The sequence below is a fragment of the Muntiacus reevesi genome, chromosome 1 (assembly GCF_963930625.1).
Source record: "Muntiacus reevesi chromosome 1, mMunRee1.1, whole genome shotgun sequence".
Classification (NCBI taxonomy): Eukaryota; Metazoa; Chordata; class Mammalia; order Artiodactyla; family Cervidae; genus Muntiacus; species Muntiacus reevesi.
Window position 1 is genome coordinate 196598130 of NC_089249.1, and position 21753 is coordinate 196619882.

A 21753-nucleotide genomic window follows, 5' to 3' on the forward strand; every position below is an offset into this window, starting at 1 on the left:
TGTGAGCTGCAGGGAACACCAAAGAGGTGACATCCAGCACCTTCCTCCCTCCCGGAGTCACAGACAAGCACTGGACTCCCAGCAAGGGGCATAGTTTGTCCAAGGTGTACCCAGGTTCATTGCTGCTTCCTCATTCCCCGCATGGCCCTTAAGGAGGGTGGTGTTTGAATATCCAGCCCCAGTATCCAAACCTGCTAATAAGCCACAGACTCCAAGAGTTTTTCATCATTTTTTATATAAAACAAAATGACCCTAGCCGAGCGGCAGGAAGAAAAAAGATTCGAAACATGAGTATGTACATCAATGGTAGAAGGCACAGCGGGTCCATCTGGGGAGAGGAGTGAGGGGGTGGTGGTGGGGGGCAGCAGGTTACACAGGTCTCAGCCAAAGCCACGGGGGCAGAAATAAAGTGCGTAGGTCCTGGGGCCCCCCGTGGCCCAGAAGCAGCAGCCAACAGCCCCCCTCTTCCCGCTTCCAGCAGGGTTCAGTTGAGCATGACGCGGAGGTAAGAGGTGGGCACATAGCCCTCACCTCCCTGTTTCCGCCTGACCCGGGTCCACCCGTCGCCTTTGTCCTCTTCCATGAGACTGAGGTCCTCGCCCTCAGCCATGGAGATGGTGCCCTCGCTGGACCCTGTCACAGAGCGGCAGTGGGCTCAGGTCCGCTGGAGGCGGATCTCAACAGAGCCCAGCCCCAGATGCCACCCTCCCCTGCCCCCTGCCCCCGCCAAAGTCACCGAGGTACCACCCAAACTGTCCATACCTTCAAAGTGGTAGATGGCCACACAGTGACCAATGGGGGAGGCGGGTTCCTCCTCAAATTCCTCATCAAACTCCGTGTAGATGGGGGCGTCCTGACCCTCCTCGGAGGGGGGCTCTTCAGAGCTGGTTGGAGAAGGCAAAGCAGTGAGAACAGGCACCCCTTACCAGGGTCCGGGGTCTGGGGACAGACCCACCCCGGCCTCCCTGCACACCTCTCCTTGTTCTCTTGCGATCCATTGTTGCTGTTGCTGCTGCTGTCCGGCGGCGCGCTGGCTGGGGGGTCTGGAGGCCGGGTGTGCCGGCCCAGGGTGTCTCCCCGGTTGCTTAGGACCCGGCTCTCAGCTTCTGCCAGCCAAGCCTGAAAGGAGGGGACGGCACACTCAGCTCCAGGGCCAGGCTCTGGGGTCAGCCCACTCTGGGCCTGGAGGTTTCCTGAGATCACCCATGTACACCAGAGGCCGTGATGAGAAACAGCTGGAGCCCCCGCCACCTACACCTCCCTGTCCCTCTTTCTCCCCCTCCCCACCAGGCAGTGACTCAGCCAGGCCTGCCGGCCCCGCCTCTCCCCAGGGTCTGCCCTGACCTCATACTTCTGTACTTCCAGTTTCAGCCGTTCGATGTTGTTCAGGGTTTCCGTGATCCGGGGTTCCAAGCTGGCTGGGTCTCCCATCTGGGGTGTCTTTTCATACACATCCTTCATTTTCTTCAGGGCCTCCCTAGGGTGAGACAGATGGAGGAGAAAGAAATCCACGTGATTTAACAAACAAAAAAAGATGGGCTTTGCTTCAGGGAGCTCAGCCAGTGCTTCATAGCCTGGATTCAAATCCCAGAGCGGGCATTTCCTAGTTGTTCCAAAACTGTGTCTCAGTAGGCTTGTCTGTGAAAGGAGAATAATGGTATCTATATGTGTTGTGAAGATGAGAGCAGTGCCTTTACCGGAGTATAACTATACTGGAGTATAGTTGCTGTACAATGTTGCGTTAGTAAAGTGAATCAGCTCACATGTATACAAATATCCCCTCTTTTTTGGATTTCTTTCCCATTTAGTCCACCACAGTGCATTGAGTTGAGATCCCTGTGCTGTACAGTAGGTTCTCGTTAGTTATCTATTTTATACGTAGTAGTGTATATAGGGGGCTTCCCAGGTGGTGCTAGTGGTAAAGAACCACCCATGCAAGAGATACAGGACATGCGGGTTTGATCCCTGGGTCAGGAAGATCCCCTGCAGAAGGAAATGGCAACCCACTCCAGTATTCTTGCCTGGAAAATTCCATGGACAGAGGAGGCTGGAGGGCTACAGTTCATGGGGTCGCAAAGAGTCTGACATGACTGAGCAACTAACACTTCCAGATTTTCACACTGAGTGCGTACGGCATACCAGAAACCCATTCTAGGCATTAGAAATACAGCAGTAAATAGAACTATGTGGATCCTACCTCTCAGGTAGGATACACATTGTCTCCTATGTGTATCACAGTCTCTCAGGAAAATAGGAATTCTAATGATCCATGTAAGGAGTTAGAAACTCTACAAATGCTAGGTATTATTATCATCATCAGTCCCCCGTCCCTGCTTCCTCCATGTCTATACATACAGATGGTGATCGTTACACACATATCTGATGTGCATACCTGATGTGCATATCTGATGCGCATACAGATGAGGAAACTGCAAAGAGCTAGAACAAAGGCCAGTCCATTTGGACTCCAGAAAATGCACCCATAACCCCAATGTCATAAAAATCTCAGGAATGGGGACTTTTCTGGTGGTCTAGTGGCTAAGAGTCTGCACTTCCCCTGCAGGGGGTGCGGGGTCCATCCCTGGTTGGGAACGAAGACCCAGGAAGACCCAGGATGCTACTCGAGGTGCAGCCAAAAATTAAAAAAAAAAAAAAAAGAAACACTCAGGAACAACAAATCAAATGGAACTTTACACCAATAAAAGCCATTTTGTACAAGGAGTTCTGTGCAAAACAGCAAAATATCATTTGGCTGCCTATCTGCAAGTGGCAAACGTCACTCTTATTATGTAAGAGGACTGGGAAGAGAATCTTGCTGCTTGGAAAGTGTGAGTAAAGATTTTCTTTTTTTTTTTTTAATCTGGCAGGTTTTTTTATTGTTAATATTTTAAGTTTTTTGAGTTATTAAATGAAAAAAAACCACATGCTTTTTTTCTTTTAGCCAATTAATGGAGTGAATAAGACTCATAGATGTTTTTGATATTGAACCATCTTTGCATTACTGGTCTAACCCCACTGATCATGATTTTTGTTTGTTTGTTTTTTTTATTATTATTCTTTATTGTGGTATATACAAAATATAAAATTTCCCATTTGTGCTATTTTTAAGTGTACAGTTCTGTGGCATTAAATTCATTCATGGAGTTGGGCAATCACCATCACCACATGATGTAATACTATTCTTAATACATTGCTGAACTTGGATTGGCTAGGATTTTGCAATCTAAGACTGTTAAGTTAATAAAATAAATCCATAATTTTATTTTCTTGAATTCTTGCTAACTTGGTTTTGGAACTGAGATTCCACCAGCCTCCTAAATGAGCTGGCAGCTTTCACTCTTTTGTTTTTTCCAATCTTTTTGGCAGCATGTGGGATCTTCAGTCTCTGACCAGGGATTGAACCTGTGCCCCCTGCATTGGCAGCAGAGAGTCTTAACCACTTGACCTCCAGGGAAGTCCCTTTCACTCTTTTTCTGTTTCCTGGAATGACTTTTATAAGGTGGGAAGTAACTGTTTCTCCTTCTTGCAGTTCACCTATAAACCCACTGGGGCCTGGGGTTTGTTAGAGAGGAGATCTTTGGGTACCATTTCAGTGTGATTCATTTATCCTTTCATCTTGTTCCTTACCTGCTCAGCCCCTCGCCTTACCTCTGGTCCATCTCCTTCTGTAGTTCACGGTTCCGTTCTTCCAGCTGCTGCTGCAGTCGCTTTCTCTGCTGCTCCGGGGGCAAGTGGCTGAAATCCTCAGTCACCACTGTCTGCAAGGTGGAAGAGGACTGAGTTCCGGAACACAGAGTTTGAGTTCCCAGGTCTAAGATAGGCCTAAGACACACCGAGTCCACCTTCCTCCCTGCCCAAGGTTCTTGGGGGGCAAGGCCATGCAGAGAGCAAAGCAGGTCCAGGTGGGGCCTTGGAAGGAGGGGGCCCAGCCAGCGGCAGGAAGCGAGCCCAGGGTCCCGCCACCCGGCCGCTGGGCGGGCTGGGGCCGCCCCCTCCTCCTCCCCCAGAGGCCTCACTTACCCCACGGCTGCCTCGAAGGCTGCGGAAGGATGCTAGCCGCGGTTTGACCGACTTACTGATCTCGCTCAGTATGGCCAAGGGGTCGAGGCCGGAGCGGGGGGACGGGGGTCCATTAGGTAATGCCGAGGGCAGGGGGCCCCCCAGGGGGGAGAGAGGTGGGGGGCACGGCTACCGGCAGGGGCCAGGGAGGGCATGGGTCAGAAGGGTCGGGAGGATGTAGAGAACAAAGACGGATGGACGGACGGATGGACGGCGGATGGACGCAATAAAGAAAAAAGAAAAAAAAAAAAAAACCAAATGGAGAAAGAAAAAAAAAAGTAAGAAAACCACAACTTAAGATGCACAATCACACACACAGAAAATGCATGCAAAGAGCAACACAAAAATCTGGGAGGTGGCGGGAGGGCATTAGATTGTGAGCCAGAAGGCTAGACCTCTCCCCCTCTCCCCCACAACACTTCCCACCTCCCTTGCATCCTATGTCCAGTTTCTAGAATGGAGCCTGGGGGCACAGGGAGGCCCATATTTCTCTACCCCACCCCCCACCTCCAGCTTTCTGAGCTCACAGTCTAGAAGGTGGAGGGAGAGGCATGCAGAAATCAAGGTCTCAGATGAAAATGGGGCCATAGATGTCAAGGGCAAGCTAAGAGAAGGGTCAAAGTCATGAAATACCAAAAGGGCTATAGCCGGGGTTTAAGCTAGGGGATTCAAAGTATATGTTGACAAGGATGGAAAGTATGAAACAGGAGTCAAAGGTATAAACTGGGCAGAGGAGGGGGTTGTCAAAGGTATAGACCAAGGGTGTCCAGGTATGTGCCTGACACTGAAAGCCAAAAATCCCAAGAAAAACCAGCCTGAGGGTAGGTGGCCCAAAGACTCATCAGAGGGTTGAAGAGACTCAAGGGGAGTCCCTAGGGCTGGTGTCCCAAGCCCTTACCCAGCCCTGAACCCCAAAGCAGGTCTCTTCTCTCAGCCTCCTGAGAAGCAGCAGACAGACGCCACAGGCCCTCCCCCGTCAATCTCCCCCCACCCCCGCCCCCCCAGCCTCAGGGGACTCCCAGACCAATGGCCCAGCCGCCTTCCTTCCCTCCAGCCCGGGCCAGCAGCCAAGAGGAAAATTCCTGCCCGGGACTCAGCGTCCCGGCGGCTGGGGCTGACTCAGTGTGGGCCCCTGCTGTCCCCACTCACACCCAGCCCTCCACCCTGAGGGCCCCGGCCCCCACCTTGTTCTTCTTGCCGAATGGCCAGCGCTTAGCCCGGCTGCGGCTCGCGCCTCGGAGTTCTGGCCGTCCATCGGAGGGGGTACCCAGGCTGCTGTCCGAGGGCACTCGGTTCATGGGCTGGCTAAAGTCTTCGAATTCCACGTCACCCGGACGGGCAAAGCCTGACTTGTGCAGCTCAATTAGGACCTGGGAATCCTGGGGATGGTGAGGGGCAATCAGGAGTAAGACTGGGGGCCCAGCCTTCGGACTCCTACTTCTGCACACCACCTCCAACCACTGCTTGCCCCCCGTGGTCCACTACCAGGCCCAGGCACCCACGTTCTTGGCATTCACAGCTTCTGCGGCCACCTTCATGCCCTCCAAACACTTGGCGATGATGGGCACCACCTCCAGCTCAGTCTCTGAAAGGAGCCCGTAACCAGCCCCCAGGTGGGTGGCCCGCCGCTCGTCCATGTCCTGCAGCTTCTGTAGAGATGGGGGGGGGGGGGGGGGGGGGCGGGGCACAGTTCTCAGGGGCATTGATCGAGGGGCTGGTGGCAGAGTGATTCCCTCCTGAACATGATGGAGCCCCACACTGACCACAGCCCCAAGCCCAGGAGCAGGGAAAACACAGAATTGAACACAGTGACTTCCAGCTCAGTGTGGTCAGGGGAGAAATTTCGGAGGCCAGGGAGATGTCAGAGAGGAATTTGAGGCCCTCCCTTTGCCTAGGGAGTCAGGAAAGGCTTCTCAAAGGAGGTGAAAATGGAAGCCGGAAGGGACTTCCCTGGTGGTCCAATGGCTAAGGCACTGCATTCCCAATGCAAGGGGTCCAGGTTCAGTCCCTGGTCAGGGAACTAGATCCCACATGCTGCAGCTAAGACAAGGTGCAGCCTAATTAATTAATTTTAAAAATATACTAAGTAAAAAACAGAGCCAGGAATTTCAAGAAAAAAGCAGACCCAACACAGATACTGCCAGTCTCAGGGTTGGGATAGAGTAGAGTACAGGGCTGAAACAGAAAGGAAATTTGAGATCTTTCAGAGGGTTTGTTAGAATTGGGGCTTGGAAGAATGTAGGATTTACAAAAGGAAAGAATGACATCCCTGGCAGAAAGAACAGCTTGAATAAAATCGGAGAACACTTTGACTATTTGGTTATAACTCCTTTTCAATTTAAAGATTAGGGCATTACAGCTGGGGTTTTGACAAATGTGTAGGAGTTGGTTAACTCTGGGGTTCTCTAGGGAAGGTGGGACTGGGGGTTTGTAGCACTCACATCAAATATCTGAGGCATCTGGGAAAAATAGAAGTGAGACTGGTCACGGTTGAAGCGCTGTAGTTGGGCTGCATACTCGTTTTTGCTTTCTTCTGCCATGTGACTCCGAAGGTGGGCTTGTTGTTTGGCCTGAGGAATAATGAGGTGGGGGAGGGTCATAGCCCAGTTCTGGCCTTGCCTACCCCTGACCCCCAAGCCTGTCTCAGACCCCACAGGCACCTTCTCCACATCAGCCTTGGTGGCGTTGATATCCTGGTCAAGCCTCTCAGCGGTCTGGGCTGCTTTCTCAGCCTCCCGGCAGTCCCGTTCAAATTTACGTTTACTCTGTGTTGGGGACAGAACCAGAGTGAAGGAGCCGCCCGCCATGGTTTCAGGGACTGGGGGGAAGTCACCCAGCAACTGGGAGTCGGGGTGGGAACAACAGGCAGATTGGAAACCCACAGGAGAGGAGGGATCCAAGCCAGACGAAGTGAATCGACAACCCTCACCCAGCTGCTCGGGGCCAGAGCCTTGCTTCTCCACACCCACAGACTCACATTCTCCAGCTGCTTGAAGCCACTTTCCAGCTGCTGCTGGGCCCGACGACCTTCTTGGAAGTGCTATGGGAAGAGGGGACGATAAGGCTCACCCTGATGTCAGGGGACCCTTGGGAAGCCCCAGAGAAGGGATCACCCACCATCTTTCTCTCCTGTTTCATCTCCTGCGAGTACTTGGCCAGCTCCAGACATACACGCACGCTGAGGTTCTCGGCCACCAGCTCCCGCTGGCCAGCAAAATCATTCACCTCCTGCAGAATCTGCACGAAGGACTGTTGCTGGCTGAACCTGGGGTGGGGTGGAGGAGGGACAGGGGCTGGGGGTCAAGACCCTCAGGAGCCACATGCCCCCAGACCCACCTCCATATGAGAAAGCGTGAGCCCCAAGACATTCACCCCAGAAGCAACAATAAATTCTGGCCCACACCCCCAACCCTGGAGGGGGACACAGAAACTCAGAATTCTCAGAATTTGGGGAGGTCTTAGAAAGGGGATGCGATGCTTACACTATCTTTCTGCTTCACCCTCGTGGGGTCAGTAGCAGCATCATATAATCAAGTACTATAAATGCTTTTGCAAGAAGCATTAGTATTCACATAAGTGAGAAGATAAAATCCAAGAAGACCCTAAAGAACTTAATTAACTTCATGTCAGTTCAGGTCTTGAGATTGCCTCCAAACAAGCGACCAGAAAATCTTTTGCTTTCTAGAGCTTTGGGGGTTTCTGGAACTAGAATAAAGTGAAATGGGCCAGGCATTGTTTTAACACACTATCTTAATCTTCATATGAGCCCCTACAAGGACATCGTCATCCCCAACTCACAGGAGAGGAGAACCGAGGCTCACACCATGAGTCACTGGCCCAGAGTCACTCGTTTAATAACTGTGGGAGCCTCTCCCATTTAATAGGCAAGGGAAACGGAGGCTAAGAAAGAAGTCAAGTGGCCAAAGCAGTTCAGCTGGAAAGTAGTGGATTTAGAATTCCAAGCCAGGTAATTCGGTTCCTGCATCCAAGCTCCTGCCTCTAGGTGGAACTGGGTTGAGAAGTGAGGGATCTGTTTGCAGGGAGCCCAGCTTGAGAGAGAGAGGAAGTGGGTCCCATACCGCCTGTCCTCCCAAATCTAGCCCTGTATCCATCCGGTGTTCGTTCTTACTTGGATTCAGGGTCATCTTTGGCAGGTCTTTTGGGCATGTATTTTTTCACCAGGCTCCTACGGAGAGAGGCAGGAAGGCTGAGCCCCCAGTCCTCCAACCGCTCCCCTTAACCCCAGGGCGCGGCCACCCTAGGGTCTCACCGCAGCTGCTTTGCATAAGCCTGCTCCACCTCCGTCCTCTCTTTCACGAACTTCACGTATCTGTCCAACAGGTCCAGACCCCACTGCGTGTGCCTCTCAAGTACCTCAAACTGATCCTAGCAGGGAGATTAGGAGGACCAAGGTCAGGACCCGGGGACCCCACAGCTGCCAACCCAGCGGCAGGGGAGCCTCCCGGCTCCGAGCTTCAAGAAGGAGTGGCTTCCCGGCCCCGCCCCGGAGCGGCGCGGGGGGAGGCAGGAAACCGGCGGGAACCCCCTCCCCTTCCCGGGAAGGGCCAGAGAACTGGGGCGGGGCCCCAGCCGGACTACAGGGTCCCCTCTCCAGGCGCCCAGGAGGGGTGTGGAATGGGGCAAGGCCACTCCCCCTGCCCCAGGTCCCCTAATCCCCCCCAGATTCCGGAAAATCCGGCCGGCCTGGCGTGAGTCAGGGCCAGAGGGGCAAGGTTCCCTGCAGCTTGGGGGGGCCCCAGAATGGTCGGAGCGCGGGCATCAGGTTCCCCCGGTCCCCACGCTTCCCAGGGTCCCCCCAGGGGCGACTCAGTTTTCCTCACTGACTCCACTTTACCTCCAAAAGAAATCCCAGAGTTGGGGGGGGGGGGGACGATCTAGTTAACCCAGGGCACCCAGAAACCCAGGAGTGCCACCGCCCCCAGAAAGAGGCGGGGTCAGAGGTTCCGGCTAGGAAAGGGGGGAAAAATTCTGGGGCTTACAGGGCACAGGTTCGAGGCGATTGGTGGCGGCCCCTCCCAATACCTAAGGAGGGCTGGGGGAGGTGGCTGAGGCCGAGGCTCGCAGCCCCCTCCCCCCTACAGCGTCCCAAGCCCTAATTGTAGATCAGAGGCGACGTGAGGGCGGTCTGGACTTCCAGGTCCCACGTGGGGTTGGAAGTGGCCAGAGGGCCCCCTCCCCCGCCCCAGCCGGACAGGCGGACGGCGGGCAGGGACCCAGGGGCCGTAAGATAAGCCGCCGGCCCAGTCAGGGCGCTCAAAATAGGTGACCTCTCCCGGCTGCTCAGGCCTGGTCCCAGGACTTCTACCCTCCTCACTATGAACCCCGTACCTCAGTTTCCCTACGTGGCTCCTGAAAGGTCGCCCTCCACTCAGGGGCGTCCTAAACCGCCCTGGGAAACTCCGCGGAGAGAGGGGATTCCAGGGGTCGGTGGAAGGGAACGCGCAGAGATCCCGCTGGGGTACTGCAGGGACAAATCGTGGGTCTGGACCCCAGGAAGGGAGGAAGTTGGAGTCAAGCGGAACGGACTCACCCACAGTTCGGTGCCCCAATCCATGCTGCTCCCGCCGCGGCCGACGCCTCCGCCGCACCCGGTCCCTGCCGCCCGCCGCCGCCGGGAGACTCAGCCCAGGGCTAGGAGCCCGACCCCGCCCCGCTAAGGCCCCGCCCACTTCAGGCTCTGCCACGCCCCATACACTCTGCCACGCCCCCGCACTCTGGGAGCCCTAGCGCGGCCCCCTGAAAGCGAGACCCCCTCCAAGGAGGCGGGGCCCAACGGACGCCCCGCCCCTTCTTAAAGGAATGCGCGCCACCAGACGCCACTGGACGGACCCCTTAAAGGACCCCCATCCACTTTCCAAATCCCCTGGGACCCTTTTGTCCACCCCATCCCTGCCCCGCCCTGGACGGTTTTTCTTTTCCTCTTTCCTTTCAACCATTCATTAAAGGGCCAAGACACTAAAACCCCAACCCAAGAGGTTTCCCCCCAACTCCATAGCAGCGAGAACTGAGGTCACCCCGCTCTTGAGGGCCGGCCTGGCTCCAGACGTCTACGTTCGTCCCACTAATGGTCTGGTCCCTCCGGCCACAGGGCGGATGGGAGGACTTCGATCCTGTCCAGGACGCGCCTCCGCCAAGGCCGGGTCCATTAGCGCCCCCACCGCATCCTGCCTCCCTCCCTAAAGTCTACGCCGGGAAACTGAGGACGGTCTGTCCTTGGGGCGCCAGGCCCAGGCCTTTCCTCGGCTCCCGTACAGTTTGAGCTTGCACCTGCCCGTTTCCCAGTCTCATCCATTAAGGCCCAATCAGGTTTAAATAATTTGCACAGACCCTAGGATTCCTACTCCACCACTCCCCTGCTCCTCGAACTCTTGGGCTTGGAAGTATGTCACCTCTCTCATAAAAGTCAGTTCAACACTGTTAATCCCTTTGAGGCACTGGGATGAAAGAGGAGAGATACAAACAGCAGCCTCCCCCCACTCCCATCCTATCCTGCCTTTGGTTCTTTCTCTTTGGTTACAGAGGTGACAGTCGCCCTGCTGGGGCTAAGGGCTTTAGACCCTCTGACAAGTCAGGCTCTGAGCCCGGTCTTCCAGGACACAAGAAGTACACAACACGTCTTGAAGTATAGATAGCTCCAGTAACCCACACTGGGACAGACAGCTCTGCAGGGACCTGGCCCCACCTGCTGGTGGCTTCCGAGTTAGAAAACTTCAAATTGTAAAATAGACTTGGGCTCCAGAGGTTAGATGGAGAAGGAAATGGCAACCCACCCCAGTACTCTTGCCTGGGAAATTCCATGGACAGGGGAACCTGGCAGGCTACAGTCCATGGGGTCACAAAGAGTCGGACACGACTGAGTTACTGAGCATGCATGCCAGAGGTTAGAGGGTCAGATTGAGTCAGAAACTCAGCCTGGAGTCTGGAACTCAGCGGCTCAGCCTGGGAGTTAGGGTCTCAACTGAAATTGGGATTCATCCCAGGTGGGCACCACAATTGGGATGGGACCTGACTGGGATCGGAGGTTTAGGAGAGGGGTGAGCCACCAGTCGAAGGCCTGGGACCCAAACGAAAGTCCACAGGTCTGTCCTAATCTGAGGTCAGGGCAGTCTTTATCTGAGATCTGTCTAGGTGTAAACTCAGCCTGAGATTAAGGCTCAGTATAGGCTGAAAGTTGAAGGGGAAGGCAGAGCTGCGTTTCAGCTGAGGTCAGAGCTCAGCTGCAGGTAGGCGCTCAGCCTGGTGTTGGGGTTCAGCCTGAATCAAGATTGTCCTGGATTCTGGGGATGGGACTCCATCCAGTGGCCTCACTCCAAGATAGAAGCGTCCACCTAAGCCTGGTAACTCAGTCCGGGATCATAGGTCACTCCAGGGTCATGATTTAGCTTGGGACCAGGTTTTGGCCTCTCGGTGGATCAGCAAGATTAGGAAAACAAGACAGACTTTAGTAAATGTAAGTGTTTACCAAAAGCCTGAACTTTGGCTGGGAGCCACAACCCCAGGGGGGGAAAGGGAAAGTCTGTCCTTAGGGATACTGGGAGATGTAGTTTATTGAATGCCCCCATTGAGTTGTTTGCTGCCCCACACCCTCCAACCTTGCGTTCTGGGTAATGTAGTTCTGAACGGATCTGTCAGTTAAGAGTGGGTGGAGGAATTCCGCTTCAGGGTAGGATATCAGATCCATCACAATTGGTTGGATGAACTGTTTATCAACTTACATCCGGGACAATCTTTCTAGTGATTGGTGGGCGTGAAGGCGGGGTTAAACAATACTAGCATTCCCATTCGGGACTAGTGCTGTCTATTTGGTGTCTGACAGGGGGCGGGCGCGAAAAGAGGCCATCGGTGACTGGCTGGGAGGGCTCAAAAAGCGGACGGGTCGGCCCCCACCGTGCGGCGATTGGCTTACCGGTAGGCGGGCCTGGGGGCGTCAGAGGCGGTGTCAAGGGAGGCGGTGACTCCAGAGATGGCAGTGAGCGAGAGGAGGGGGCTCGGTCGTGGGAGCCCCACAGAATGGAGGCCGTGGCTACTTCTCCTGCTGCTGTTAGGCGGTTCCTCTGGACGCATTCACCGGCTGACGCTGACGGTGAGTCCCACCGCGTGGCGGTCTGGGGTGCGGAGCGCACCTTTGGCCCGGAGAAGCCCCTAGCTTGGAGTGGTCTCGTCCTACCTCCCCCGCTCCTTTTGCGGGATGGAGAGGCCCAGCGCCCCCTGCTTCAGGCCTGGAGTGGTCTCGCCAGAGGATCCCCCTCAGTGGTTCTTTTGAAGTTGCCTGGCCTGCGGCGCTGGGGTCGTCCCTTGCCCATAGGGGGTGGGGCTTCACCTCTGGGGACCCAGGACTCTGAAGCTTTTTAATTCTTGGGATCGCTTTGGGGCTGCTAGGAACACTTGACGCCGCCCAGGGAAGTCCCTGAGGGTTCTAGAATGGGGGTACTAATTGGGATCTTGGGGACTCAGTTGGAATCTAAAAATTTTCCGAGAAGTGAGAGCCAGGCTCCACCAAGATGCGTAACTCTGCTTTACGGGTTATGCTCACCTCGTAGGGAGAATTCCACGTATCCCAGACCTTCTCTTCCTGGACTCTCCGAATGGTGGCCAGAGGATGCCGAGCCATTCTTGCTTACCTGGAGTTGGTCTGGGGTCATGGCCTACAGGGGTGACCTTCTCTTCCTCTCCTGTCACCCTTTGAACCTATCCTAAATACAGAGATACCGGGAAGAGGGCCGAAGCCCTTGGCGGAACCTCGTGCCAGAGCCCTGGGGCTGGGCTGGTGGGAAGTCTGAGCTGTCTCTGTTTCCTTGGTCTCCGGCAGGGGGAGAAGCGAGCAGACATCCAACTGAACAGCTTTGGTTTCTACACCAACGGCTCCCTGGAGGTGGATCTGAGCCTCCTGAGGCTAGGATGCCAAAATACAGAAGAGAAGGCCCCGCTGGTGAGGGGCTTTGGGGAATTTGCTGGAGGAGGGAGAGGTGCACTAGTTTCTGAGCCCACCCCCCTCCCCCCCAATTCTGGAGTCACATCCTAGCTCTGCCTCACCCTTGTGATCTTGGGCAAGTCCTTTGGTCTCTCTGGTTTCTATTTGCTCATCTGTAACTGAGGAATAATTTCTCAGGCTATATGTGCTAGGCACTGAACTGGCGAGAGGGGAGCCTACTAGTGAATGGGACAGCCCCAGTTCGTGCAGTCAAAATAAGAGGCTGGTGTTATTGAACACCCGCTGGGTACCCATACACTGCAAATCAATTTCCATGAGTCTGTTCTGTCATAGCCACCTTTCAGGATTCCTGGGAAAATATTACACCTGTAAACCGAATTTTTCAGGTGTTTGTACAGACTCAGAGGTATGTGGCTTACTCAGAGTCCCAGAGCTTGGATGTAGATCCAAGTGTGTTGGATTCCAGAGCCCAAGGCTGGCAGCCATAAACATTCTATTTATTTTTTACATCATCATTTAAAAATTGTGGGGAGTGGGGGGGAGGAGCCAGCGAAGGTCTCTTGGAGGAAATGACATCCCAGTCAAGTGGTTAGGAGTTAAAGGAAGAGGATTGGGGTGCTGGGGGCAAGTGGGGAAAATCAGTGAATGCGGGATCTCCCCCTGAGTAAGTATTAAGGAAATTCGAGGTTATGTGTCTATTGCCACTGATAGAGGTCCCTGCTGGTGTCCCTCACCTCATAGTCTCTTCTTTCCACTTGCCAGGTGGGGTTCAGTCTGACCCGGGTGAGATCTGGCAGCATTCGCTCCTACTCAGTGAGTGGTAGGGGTGGAAGTGCGGAGAGGAGGGTGGAGGGGCAGAGGCAGCAGAAGGGGAGGGTTGTCTGTCGGCCTCTGAAACTCAAAGGCCCCTGTCCTCTCCCAGAGAGGAAGGGAGAGACTCACCTTTGCCCCGGGGAAGGAGGAGGGGATGGGAAGGGAGGCAGGGTGGGACTGGACCAGTGGGTGGGGGTAACCAAAGCTCCCTACTGCCCACCCTCCAGAACCGGGACTCCCATGAGTGTCCTCTCCGGAAAAACAGTAGCAGCCTCCTGGTTCTCTTCCTCATCAACACCAAGGATCTGCAGTGAGTACGGGGTCTACCCTAAAGATCCATCACTGGGGTGTCCCTTGTTGTGATACCCATGTGAGCTGATCAGGTGGAATGAGAACCAGCCAGAAAGAACCTTGATGGCTTTGGAGAAAGCCACTCACTTTTGTTGTTGTTAAATTTTATTTATTTATTTATTTTTGGCTGCACTGGGTCTCTGTTGCTGCGCGTAGGCTTTCTCTACTGGTGGCAAGCAGAAGCTACTCTCTCTCTACTCAAGATGCTCTGGCTTCTCATTCCTATGGCATCTCTAATTGCAGAGCACGGGCTCTAGGGCATTTGGGCTTCAGTAGTTGCGACAGGTGAGCTCTAGAACGCAGGCTCAGTGGTTGTGGTGCATGGGCTTAGCTGTTCCCTGGCTTAGGGGATCCTCCCAGACCAGGGATTGAACCCATCTCCCCTGCATTTGGCAGGTGGATTCTGTACCACTGAGCCACCAGGGCAGCCCTCCCTGGGGGTACAGTGGATAAAAAGCCACCTGCCAGTGAAGGAGAGGTGGATTTGATCTCTGGATTAGAAAGATCCCCTGGAGTAGGAAATGGCAACCCGCTCCAGTATTCTTGCCTGGAGAATCCCATGGACAGAGGAACCTGGAGGGCTACAGTCCTTAGGGTCCCAAAGAGTTGGACAGAACTGAAGTGACTTAGCATGCACATACGACCAGGGAAGCCTGACAGCATTTTCTTATTAAATAAGGTGTACTTCAGTAGGATGAGTGACTCGGTGTCATGGGAAGTGACAGATAATCCCTGGTGCTGGCAACACAGGGATGTGGCAGCCATCTCGATGGATGGTGGCCAAAGGCTGCCACTTGATGGCCACTGATAGAGCCCCCCCAGAGAGGAGACCCTGAGGACCCGAGTGGCCATTGAGTCCCTCAGCACAGCTGGTATGCCCGACCTCAGCCTTCAGCCTCCCCACATTATCTCCAGGGTCCAGGTGCGAAAGTATGGGGAGCAGAAAAAGCTATTCATCTCTGCCGGGCTCCTCCCAGAATCGCCCTCCGAACCAGGGCTCCCGAAGTCAGAGCACATGGTCACCCCCAAGGTGGACCACGGTGAGTCGGGCTGGGAGGAATGGGTGGGCAGGGGTGCTCCACACATCCCCCCATCATTCTGCTATCTGTCCATCTCTGATCTCGCCTGTTTCCCCAGCAGGGACCACTGCTGCACCCGACAAGGCCAAGTCGAAACCCACAGGGTCACAAGGGGACAGGCAGGTATGGGAAGCCAGGGCAGGAGGGAGGAAGGCCCCGCCCCCATAGGTGGCAGCTGATATTCCATGGAGGCACTCTGTCCCCCTCAGGGTGTCAGTGGGAAGGACCAGGAGCTGGTGTTGGGCCTGGGCCACCTCAACAACTCCTACAATTTCAGTGTGAGTGTCCGGGCATGCCTGCAGCCCCTCCCCTCCGCAAAGTGGGGTCGCCCCCAAGCTGAGGTCCCCCCTCCCCTCTGTCTGCCCTGCCTCTCAGTTTCATGTAGTGATTGGCTCTAGGGCCGAGGAAGGCCAGTACAACCTCAACTTCCACAACTGTGACAACTCGGTGCCTGGCCGGGAGCAGCCGTTTGACATCACGGTGAGCGGAGGGGGAGGGCAGTGGGTTCATGGAGCCCTCGCTGCAGGCCAGGTACCCCATGTGCATCAGGGAGACGGGAAATCTGAGGATCAGAAATGAGAGAACGGAACCTGGAGACTCACATTCAGGGCCCAGCACATCTGGAGCTAGCCTGCAACCCCCTTTCCCCCACTGCTCCCTCGCCAGGTAATGATCCGGGAGAAGAACCCCGAGGGCTACCTGTCAGCGGCGGAAATCCCTCTTTTCAAGCTGTACATGGTCATGTCCGCCTGCTTCCTGGGCGCTGGCATCTTCTGGGTGTCCATCCTCTGCAAGAACACGTAATGCCCTTGACCCTGGGGGTCCCCCACCTCCTGTCTTCCCACATTCCCACCCCTGCCCCTGACCAATGCCCCCTCTCTTCTGTCCCTCATCTCCCCTCCCCCACCAGGTACAACGTCTTCAAGATCCACTGGCTCATGGCAGCCCTGACTTTCACCAAGAGCATCTCTCTTCTCTTCCACAGTGTGAGAGTCTGGGGCCAGGAACAGCGCGGGGTGGGCTGGAGTCTCTGGGGCCAGGAAAAAGCCCCTACAAGCCACTCCCCAAATCCCTGCAGACCCTGGGCTGGAGAGTTCCATATGTCCATCCGAGTATCCATCCATTATATCACTGTGGCCAGCTTTCCATCCAGCCCTTCTGTCCAGCTGTGATGGCCCACCTTCCAGTCTGACTGTCCGTGGGTCCAGCTGTGACTGTCAACCAGGTCGATTGTCTAACTGTCCATCCGTCCAACTATGATCTTCCCTCCATTGTCACGGCTGTGACTGTCTCTTTCTCTCTCCACTCGCCATCCTGATTGGAACCGTCCATTCCTGTCCCCTTCCTGGTCATCCATCCAACAGTGATTGTGCATGTTCCCAAACCACCATCCATCCACCCTCCCCATTCCCCTGTCCATCTGCCTGACTGTCCATCCGTCCACCCACCTCCAGATCAACTACTACTTCATCAACAGCCAGGGCCACCCCATCGAAGGCCTCGCTGTCATGCACTACATCACGCATCTGTGAGTGCCCCTCTCTGCCGGGCAAGGTGGCGGGGAGGCAGTCGGGGGAGGGCTGGGCCTCCAGCGTCTGGGCCTCCAGCGTCTCACCACACCTCCTACCTCCCTCCACCAGGCTGAAGGGTGCCCTCCTCTTCATCACCATCGCCTTGATCGGCTCCGGCTGGGCCTTCGTCAAGTACGTGCTGTCGGACAAGGAGAAGAAGATCTTCGGGATAGTGATCCCACTGCAGGTGCCTAGGGAGGCCCCAGGGGCGGAGCCGGTGAGCATGGCTATACAAGCCCAGACCGCCTGCCCACCTGTCCCGCCCCCCGCCCTGCAGGTCCTGGCCAACGTGGCCTACATTGTCATCGAGTCCCGTGAGGAGGGCGCCAGTGACTACGGTATCTGGAAGGAAATCCTCTTCCTGGTGGATCTCATCTGCTGTGGCACCATCCTCTTCCCCGTGGTCTGGTGAGGACCCCCACCGGGCCCCTCCTGCCATGGGCACGGGCGGGGGCAGTGCTGACTGCCCCCTGTGTCCCTCACTCCGTCCCAGGTCCATTCGGCATCTCCAGGACGCGTCTGGCACTGATGGGAAGGGTGAGGCTGTGCCCGGGGCCCTGGCCTGGCTGCTGGTCCCTCTTGCTGACCCGCGGATGCTCCTCCCATCCCCGCCTCCGACCACTTCTCCTCCCACTTACCTTCCCTTGCACGTCCCCCTCCACATTCTGCCCCCAAATGTCCTCCCTCTGCCCCTGCCCCCAGAGTCCTTCCCTTGACCCCCAACTCTCTGTGTCCACCGTTCAGTGGCAGTGAACCTGGCCAAGCTGAAGCTGTTCCGGCATTACTATGTCATGGTAGGAATCCTGTGCTCACTCGGGACATTCGGGGGGCCGGGGGTGGGGGACAGCCAGCTCGGTAGCAAGCAGGCGCACCCTAACCCCTCCATCCGCAGTCCCCTGGCGCCCAGCCCCCCTGCCCTCCGCCCCAGGCAGCCCCAGTGGTGCGGTGGTCTCACCCCGTCTCTGCAGGTCATCTGCTACATCTACTTCACACGGATCATCGCCATCCTGCTGCGGGTGGTCGTGCCCTTCCAGTGGCAGTGGTTGTACCAGGTGAGCGCAGAGGCCCCGGGAGGGGCGGAGGCTGAGCCGGACAGCAGCGGGGGAGGCAGGGGGCGTGTGCCTGACACTCCCACTGCGCCCCCTCCACCCCTGAGGGGATGAGGCCACCGGCACCACTGGGGACGCCTAGGGTGGGGGCCGGGGAATTATCGGTGGAGGGCGCCGGAGCCGGGCTTCAAGGGACTGCAGATGGAGGGGTTAGGGTGGCCGTGCTCAGGAGTCGGCTGTCGTCGGTTCCCCCTACCCACCCCCCACCTCCGCCTCCCAAACTTCCCAGCTCTTGGTGGAGGGCTCCACTCTCGCCTTCTTCGTGCTCACGGGCTACAAGTTCCAACCCGCAAGGGATAACCCGTACCTGCAGCTACCCCAGGAGGATGAGGAGGAAATGCAGATGGAGCAAGTGTGAGCCCTAGGGCTGGGGTGGGTGGGGCTTTGAGCTTCGGCAGCGAGGGGGCGGGGCCGGGCTGTGGGTTGGGTGGGCGGGGCCAGGAGGCTCTGGGGTGGATGTGGTGGGGCTGAGTGGGTGGGCCTAGGCAGCAGGGGTGGGGCCAGGCTGAAAGCACAGGTGGGTGGGATCTGGGCGGGGCCGGGAGGCTCGGAGTGGGCGTGGTGAGCTTCGAAGGTGAGACTTGGCTCCCCTCAGCTCCTGGACCACCTCCTTACTCTGCCTGTAGAATGACCGATTCTGGGTTCCGGGAAGGCCTGTCCAAAGTCAACAAAACAGCCAGCGGGCGGGAGCTGTTGTGATCAGGTCTCCACCTCGGACAGTCCGTCCTTCTTCCTCCTCGTCTCTTCACACATTCCCCGCTCCGGCTTCTCCCAAAGACCGTGAGGGGAGGAGGGGGCCGATGCTCACAGGGCACCCAGCATCCTGGAACCAGAGTTCCTGGAGCCCATTCAGAAGACGACAGACAGCCCCCTTCCCCCACAGATGCTGAGCACCCTGGCCCCACCCCGGGACCACCCCCCCCCCACTTGCAGCTGTACAATAATAACCCATTTGTTTTGCTACCCTGGTTTCTTGCCTTTTGGGGGGGGGGGGGGGGTTGGAGAACGCATGCAGAGGCTGTTTGGAATTGAGAGACCCCGGGTGGGATTGGGGGCAGGAGTTGAGGTTGCAGTACCCGTTACTTTGCACATTCAATAAATATCAATTGAGCCACCACTGCGTGCCCGCCCCACACAGGGCACAGCAGTGACCACAGTCCACCCCAAATCCCAACACTTAAGTATCTGCTTCCAGCACAGGGTCCTGACCCAGCCTGGGGAGTCAGAGGTGAGCAGAGAGAAGAAGAGATGCACAGGCCCAGATGAGGGGACTGCCTGTGCAAAGGCTGGAGGGGAGGGAAAAATGGTGGCTCAATGGCATATCTTTCTGCCTTTTCATACTGTAAAAAAATTTCTCTCACAATGGAAATGGTGAGAGACTTTATATTTGGGGGCTCCAAAATCACTGCAGATGGTGACTGCGGCCATGAAATTAAAAGACACTTGCTCCTTGGTAGAAAAACTATGACCAACCTAGACAGCATATTAAAAAGCAGAGACATTACTTTGCCAACAAAGGTCCATTTAGTCAAAGCTATGGTTTTTCCAGTAGTCAAGTATGGATGTGAGAGTTGGGCTATAAAGAAAGCTGAGTGCTGAATAATTGATGCTTTTGAACTGTGGTGTTGGGGGAGACTCTTGGGAGTCCCTTGGACTGCAAGGAGATCCAACCAGTCAGTCCTAAAGGAAATCATTGGAAGGACTGATACTGAAGCTGAAGCTCCAATACTTTGGCCATCTGATGCAAAGAACTGACTCATTTGAAAAGACCCTGATGCTGTGAAATATTGAAAGCAGGAGGAAAAGGGATGAGATGGTTGGATGGCATCACTGACTCGATGGACATGAGTGTGAGCAAGCTTGGGGAGTTGATGATGGACAGTGGTGCCTAGCATGCTGCAGTCCATAGGGTTGCAAAGAGTCAGACACGACTGAGCGGCTGAACTGAACTGAAATGAGGTGACTCAGGCTGAGTGCTGTGTACCACACCCTAGTCTAAAGCCTCCAGGGTCTTTAACTCTAGAAAAGCTTATGAAGCACAGAAAGACTGTTTAACTTGCCCAAGGTAACACAGCAAAATGTTGGAAGGCTCAAGACTCAAAACATCAGCAGTCTGGTTCCAGAGCTGCCCTTTAGCATGGTATGCACTGCCGGCTCTGCACCCAGACTCTTGCCCCCAAGCCTCTTGACCTTGCCCACATTTGCTGTGCAGCCTCTTAAGTAGCTTAACCTCTCTGTTTCCTTTCATGTAAAATGGGGACCCCAGAGAGCTGAGTATCACACATCAGGATGGGAATCTGGCTCAGCACAGTGCCTTGCAACACAGCCTGACCATCTGGGAATGTCCCCCAACCTCAAGGAGTGCAGGTTAGAGGTGCACCTGTGCACACCTGTGGGCAGGCGCCCATGATGCATTTTGCTCTGCCCCACTTCGCCCTTCATCTAGAGCACTCAGAACCTCTGCTGGAGCCCTGAGAAATATTCCTCGGTGGGGACCGCAGGCATGGACGGGCCAGGGGGAGGCAATCAGGCTGGGGTCAAGGCTTTCTGCAAGCGGAAACAGGTCCAGCTAGGGCCCGGATGAATATATATAGCCCAGCCAGACAAAGAAGGAAGTGGGAAGGCATTGCAGGCTGAGGAAATTCTGCAGTAAGGCGATGCCCAGAACAATTTGCAAGTTCCTCTGCAGGTCTGGCGGGAGTCAGGGGGCGGACAAGAGCAACTGGCAGAAACCTCAAGACAGGCAGACATTCTTGGACTTTATGCTGGGGCCCACAGCAGCCAAGAAGAGTTTAAAGCAATGAGGGACTTGGTTGTCTAGGGATGATGTTTTATTCTTCATGTGTGTTAGGACGTATGACTCTCCAAAGTTGTCTCCTCCCTAATCCCCACAGCCTGGGACTACGTCCCCTTACATGACAAGAGGCACTTTCCAGGTGTGATTCAATTAAGCCTGTTAGAATGAGGAATGATTCTGGATTGTTCAGATGGATGCATTGTTGTTACAAGAGTCCTTGTAAGAGGGGGGCACTTTGCAGGTGGCTCAGATGGTCAAGAATCTGCCTGCAAAATAGGAGACCCAGGTACAATTCCTGGGTCAGGAATATCCCCTGGAGAAGGAAATGGCAACCTGCTCCAGTATTCTTGCCTGAAGAGTCCCATGGACTGAGGAGCCTAGTGGGCTATAGTCCATGGGGTCGCAAAGAAATGGACACGACTCAGTGACTAAAACTAGGAGGGTCAGGATCAGAGAATGAGGTGTGATGGTGGAAAGTGATGTGGGGTGTTTTGTTTGGTTGAGTTTTGTTTTGTTTTGTTTTGGGTTTTGGCTGTGCCAGGTCTTAGTTGCAGCAAGCAGGATCTTCAATTTTTGTTGCAGCATGTGGGATCTTTAGTTATGGCACTCGGGATTTTTTATTTGCTCCCTGTGGGATCTAGTTCCCCAACTAGGAACTCAGGCCCCCTGCATTCGGAGCGCAGAGTCTTAGCCAGTGGGCTGCTGAGAAGTCCCTAGAGTCATGCATTTTGAAGATAGAAGAAGCCATGAGCCAAGGAGTGCAGGCAGCCCATAGAAGCCAGAATAGCCCTGGTACAGATTCTCCCCTAGAACTTCCAGAAGAAACACAGCCCTCCTGACACCTCAATTTCAGACTTCAGCCCTCCAGAACTGTAGGATAATAAGCACATTGTTTCAAGCCACCAGAGCTGTGATCATCTGTTACAGCAGCAATCAGAAACTCTGGAGCCCACCTCCCTGCTTCAAATCTTAGCTGCTACCAGCTAGAGGCTCTTAACCAAGTGGCCAAAGCCCTCAGTTT

General features: G+C 55.2%; 2 protein-coding genes across 5 annotated transcripts; one reads left to right on the top strand and one right to left on the bottom strand.

The window, feature by feature from the left end:
* Window positions 1-216: 216 nt before the first annotated feature.
* TRIP10 (thyroid hormone receptor interactor 10) lies at window positions 217-9724 on the bottom strand. 2 transcript variants are annotated; one of them, XM_065917915.1, is made up of 15 exons: window positions 9611-9724; window positions 8330-8445; window positions 8189-8245; window positions 7177-7324; window positions 7037-7099; window positions 6720-6824; window positions 6501-6629; window positions 5562-5708; window positions 5244-5438; window positions 4021-4188; window positions 3649-3758; window positions 1345-1477; window positions 974-1119; window positions 763-884; window positions 217-633 (listed from the first exon to the last, which is right to left on the bottom strand). In XM_065917915.1, the coding sequence occupies exons 1-15, from the start codon at window positions 9632-9634 to the stop codon at window positions 485-487; spliced, it is 1812 nt and encodes a 603-aa protein (XP_065773987.1). In that variant the 5' UTR covers window positions 9635-9724; the 3' UTR covers window positions 217-484. The 2 variants fall into 2 exon arrangements, with proteins under 2 accessions (XP_065773987.1, XP_065773988.1); XM_065917916.1 differs by lacking the exon at window positions 4021-4188.
* Window positions 9725-12004: 2280 nt separating this feature from the next.
* GPR108 (G protein-coupled receptor 108) lies at window positions 12005-18881 on the top strand. Of its 3 annotated transcripts, none has more exons than XM_065933403.1 (18): window positions 12005-12163; window positions 12890-13009; window positions 13775-13825; window positions 14053-14135; window positions 15092-15216; window positions 15317-15378; window positions 15465-15533; window positions 15631-15735; window positions 15922-16055; window positions 16166-16241; window positions 16710-16783; window positions 16896-17013; window positions 17104-17234; window positions 17320-17363; window positions 17571-17620; window positions 17795-17878; window positions 18165-18287; window positions 18562-18881. In XM_065933403.1, the coding sequence occupies exons 1-18, from the start codon at window positions 12044-12046 to the stop codon at window positions 18823-18825; spliced, it is 1833 nt and encodes a 610-aa protein (XP_065789475.1). In that variant the 5' UTR covers window positions 12005-12043; the 3' UTR covers window positions 18826-18881. The 3 variants fall into 3 exon arrangements, with proteins under 3 accessions (XP_065789475.1, XP_065789486.1, XP_065789497.1); XM_065933414.1 differs by having other exon boundaries at window positions 15314-15378; window positions 18165-18289; window positions 18562-18775; XM_065933425.1 differs by having other exon boundaries at window positions 15314-15378; window positions 18165-18289; window positions 18531-18664.
* Window positions 18882-21753: the final 2872 nt, after the last annotated feature.

Coding starts and splice junctions, on each gene's coding strand:
- TRIP10 (XM_065917915.1), bottom strand. CDS start 9,634: ATGGATTGGGGCACCGAACTGTGG. Junction 8,446..9,610: donor ATTGGGGCACCGAACTGTGG/GTGAGTCCGTTC, acceptor TCTCCCTGCTAG/GATCAGTTTGAGGTACTTGA. Junction 7,325..8,188: donor AAAGATGACCCTGAATCCAA/GTAAGAACGAAC, acceptor ACCCCACCCCAG/GTTCAGCCAGCAACAGTCCT.
- GPR108 (XM_065933403.1), top strand. CDS start 12,044: ATGGCAGTGAGCGAGAGGAGGGGGCTCGGTCGTGGGAGCCCCACAGAA. Junction 13,826..14,052: donor GCAGCATTCGCTCCTACTCA/GTGAGTGGTAGG, acceptor CCCACCCTCCAG/AACCGGGACTCCCATGAGTG. Junction 16,784..16,895: donor ATGCACTACATCACGCATCT/GTGAGTGCCCCT, acceptor TCCCTCCACCAG/GCTGAAGGGTGCCCTCCTCT.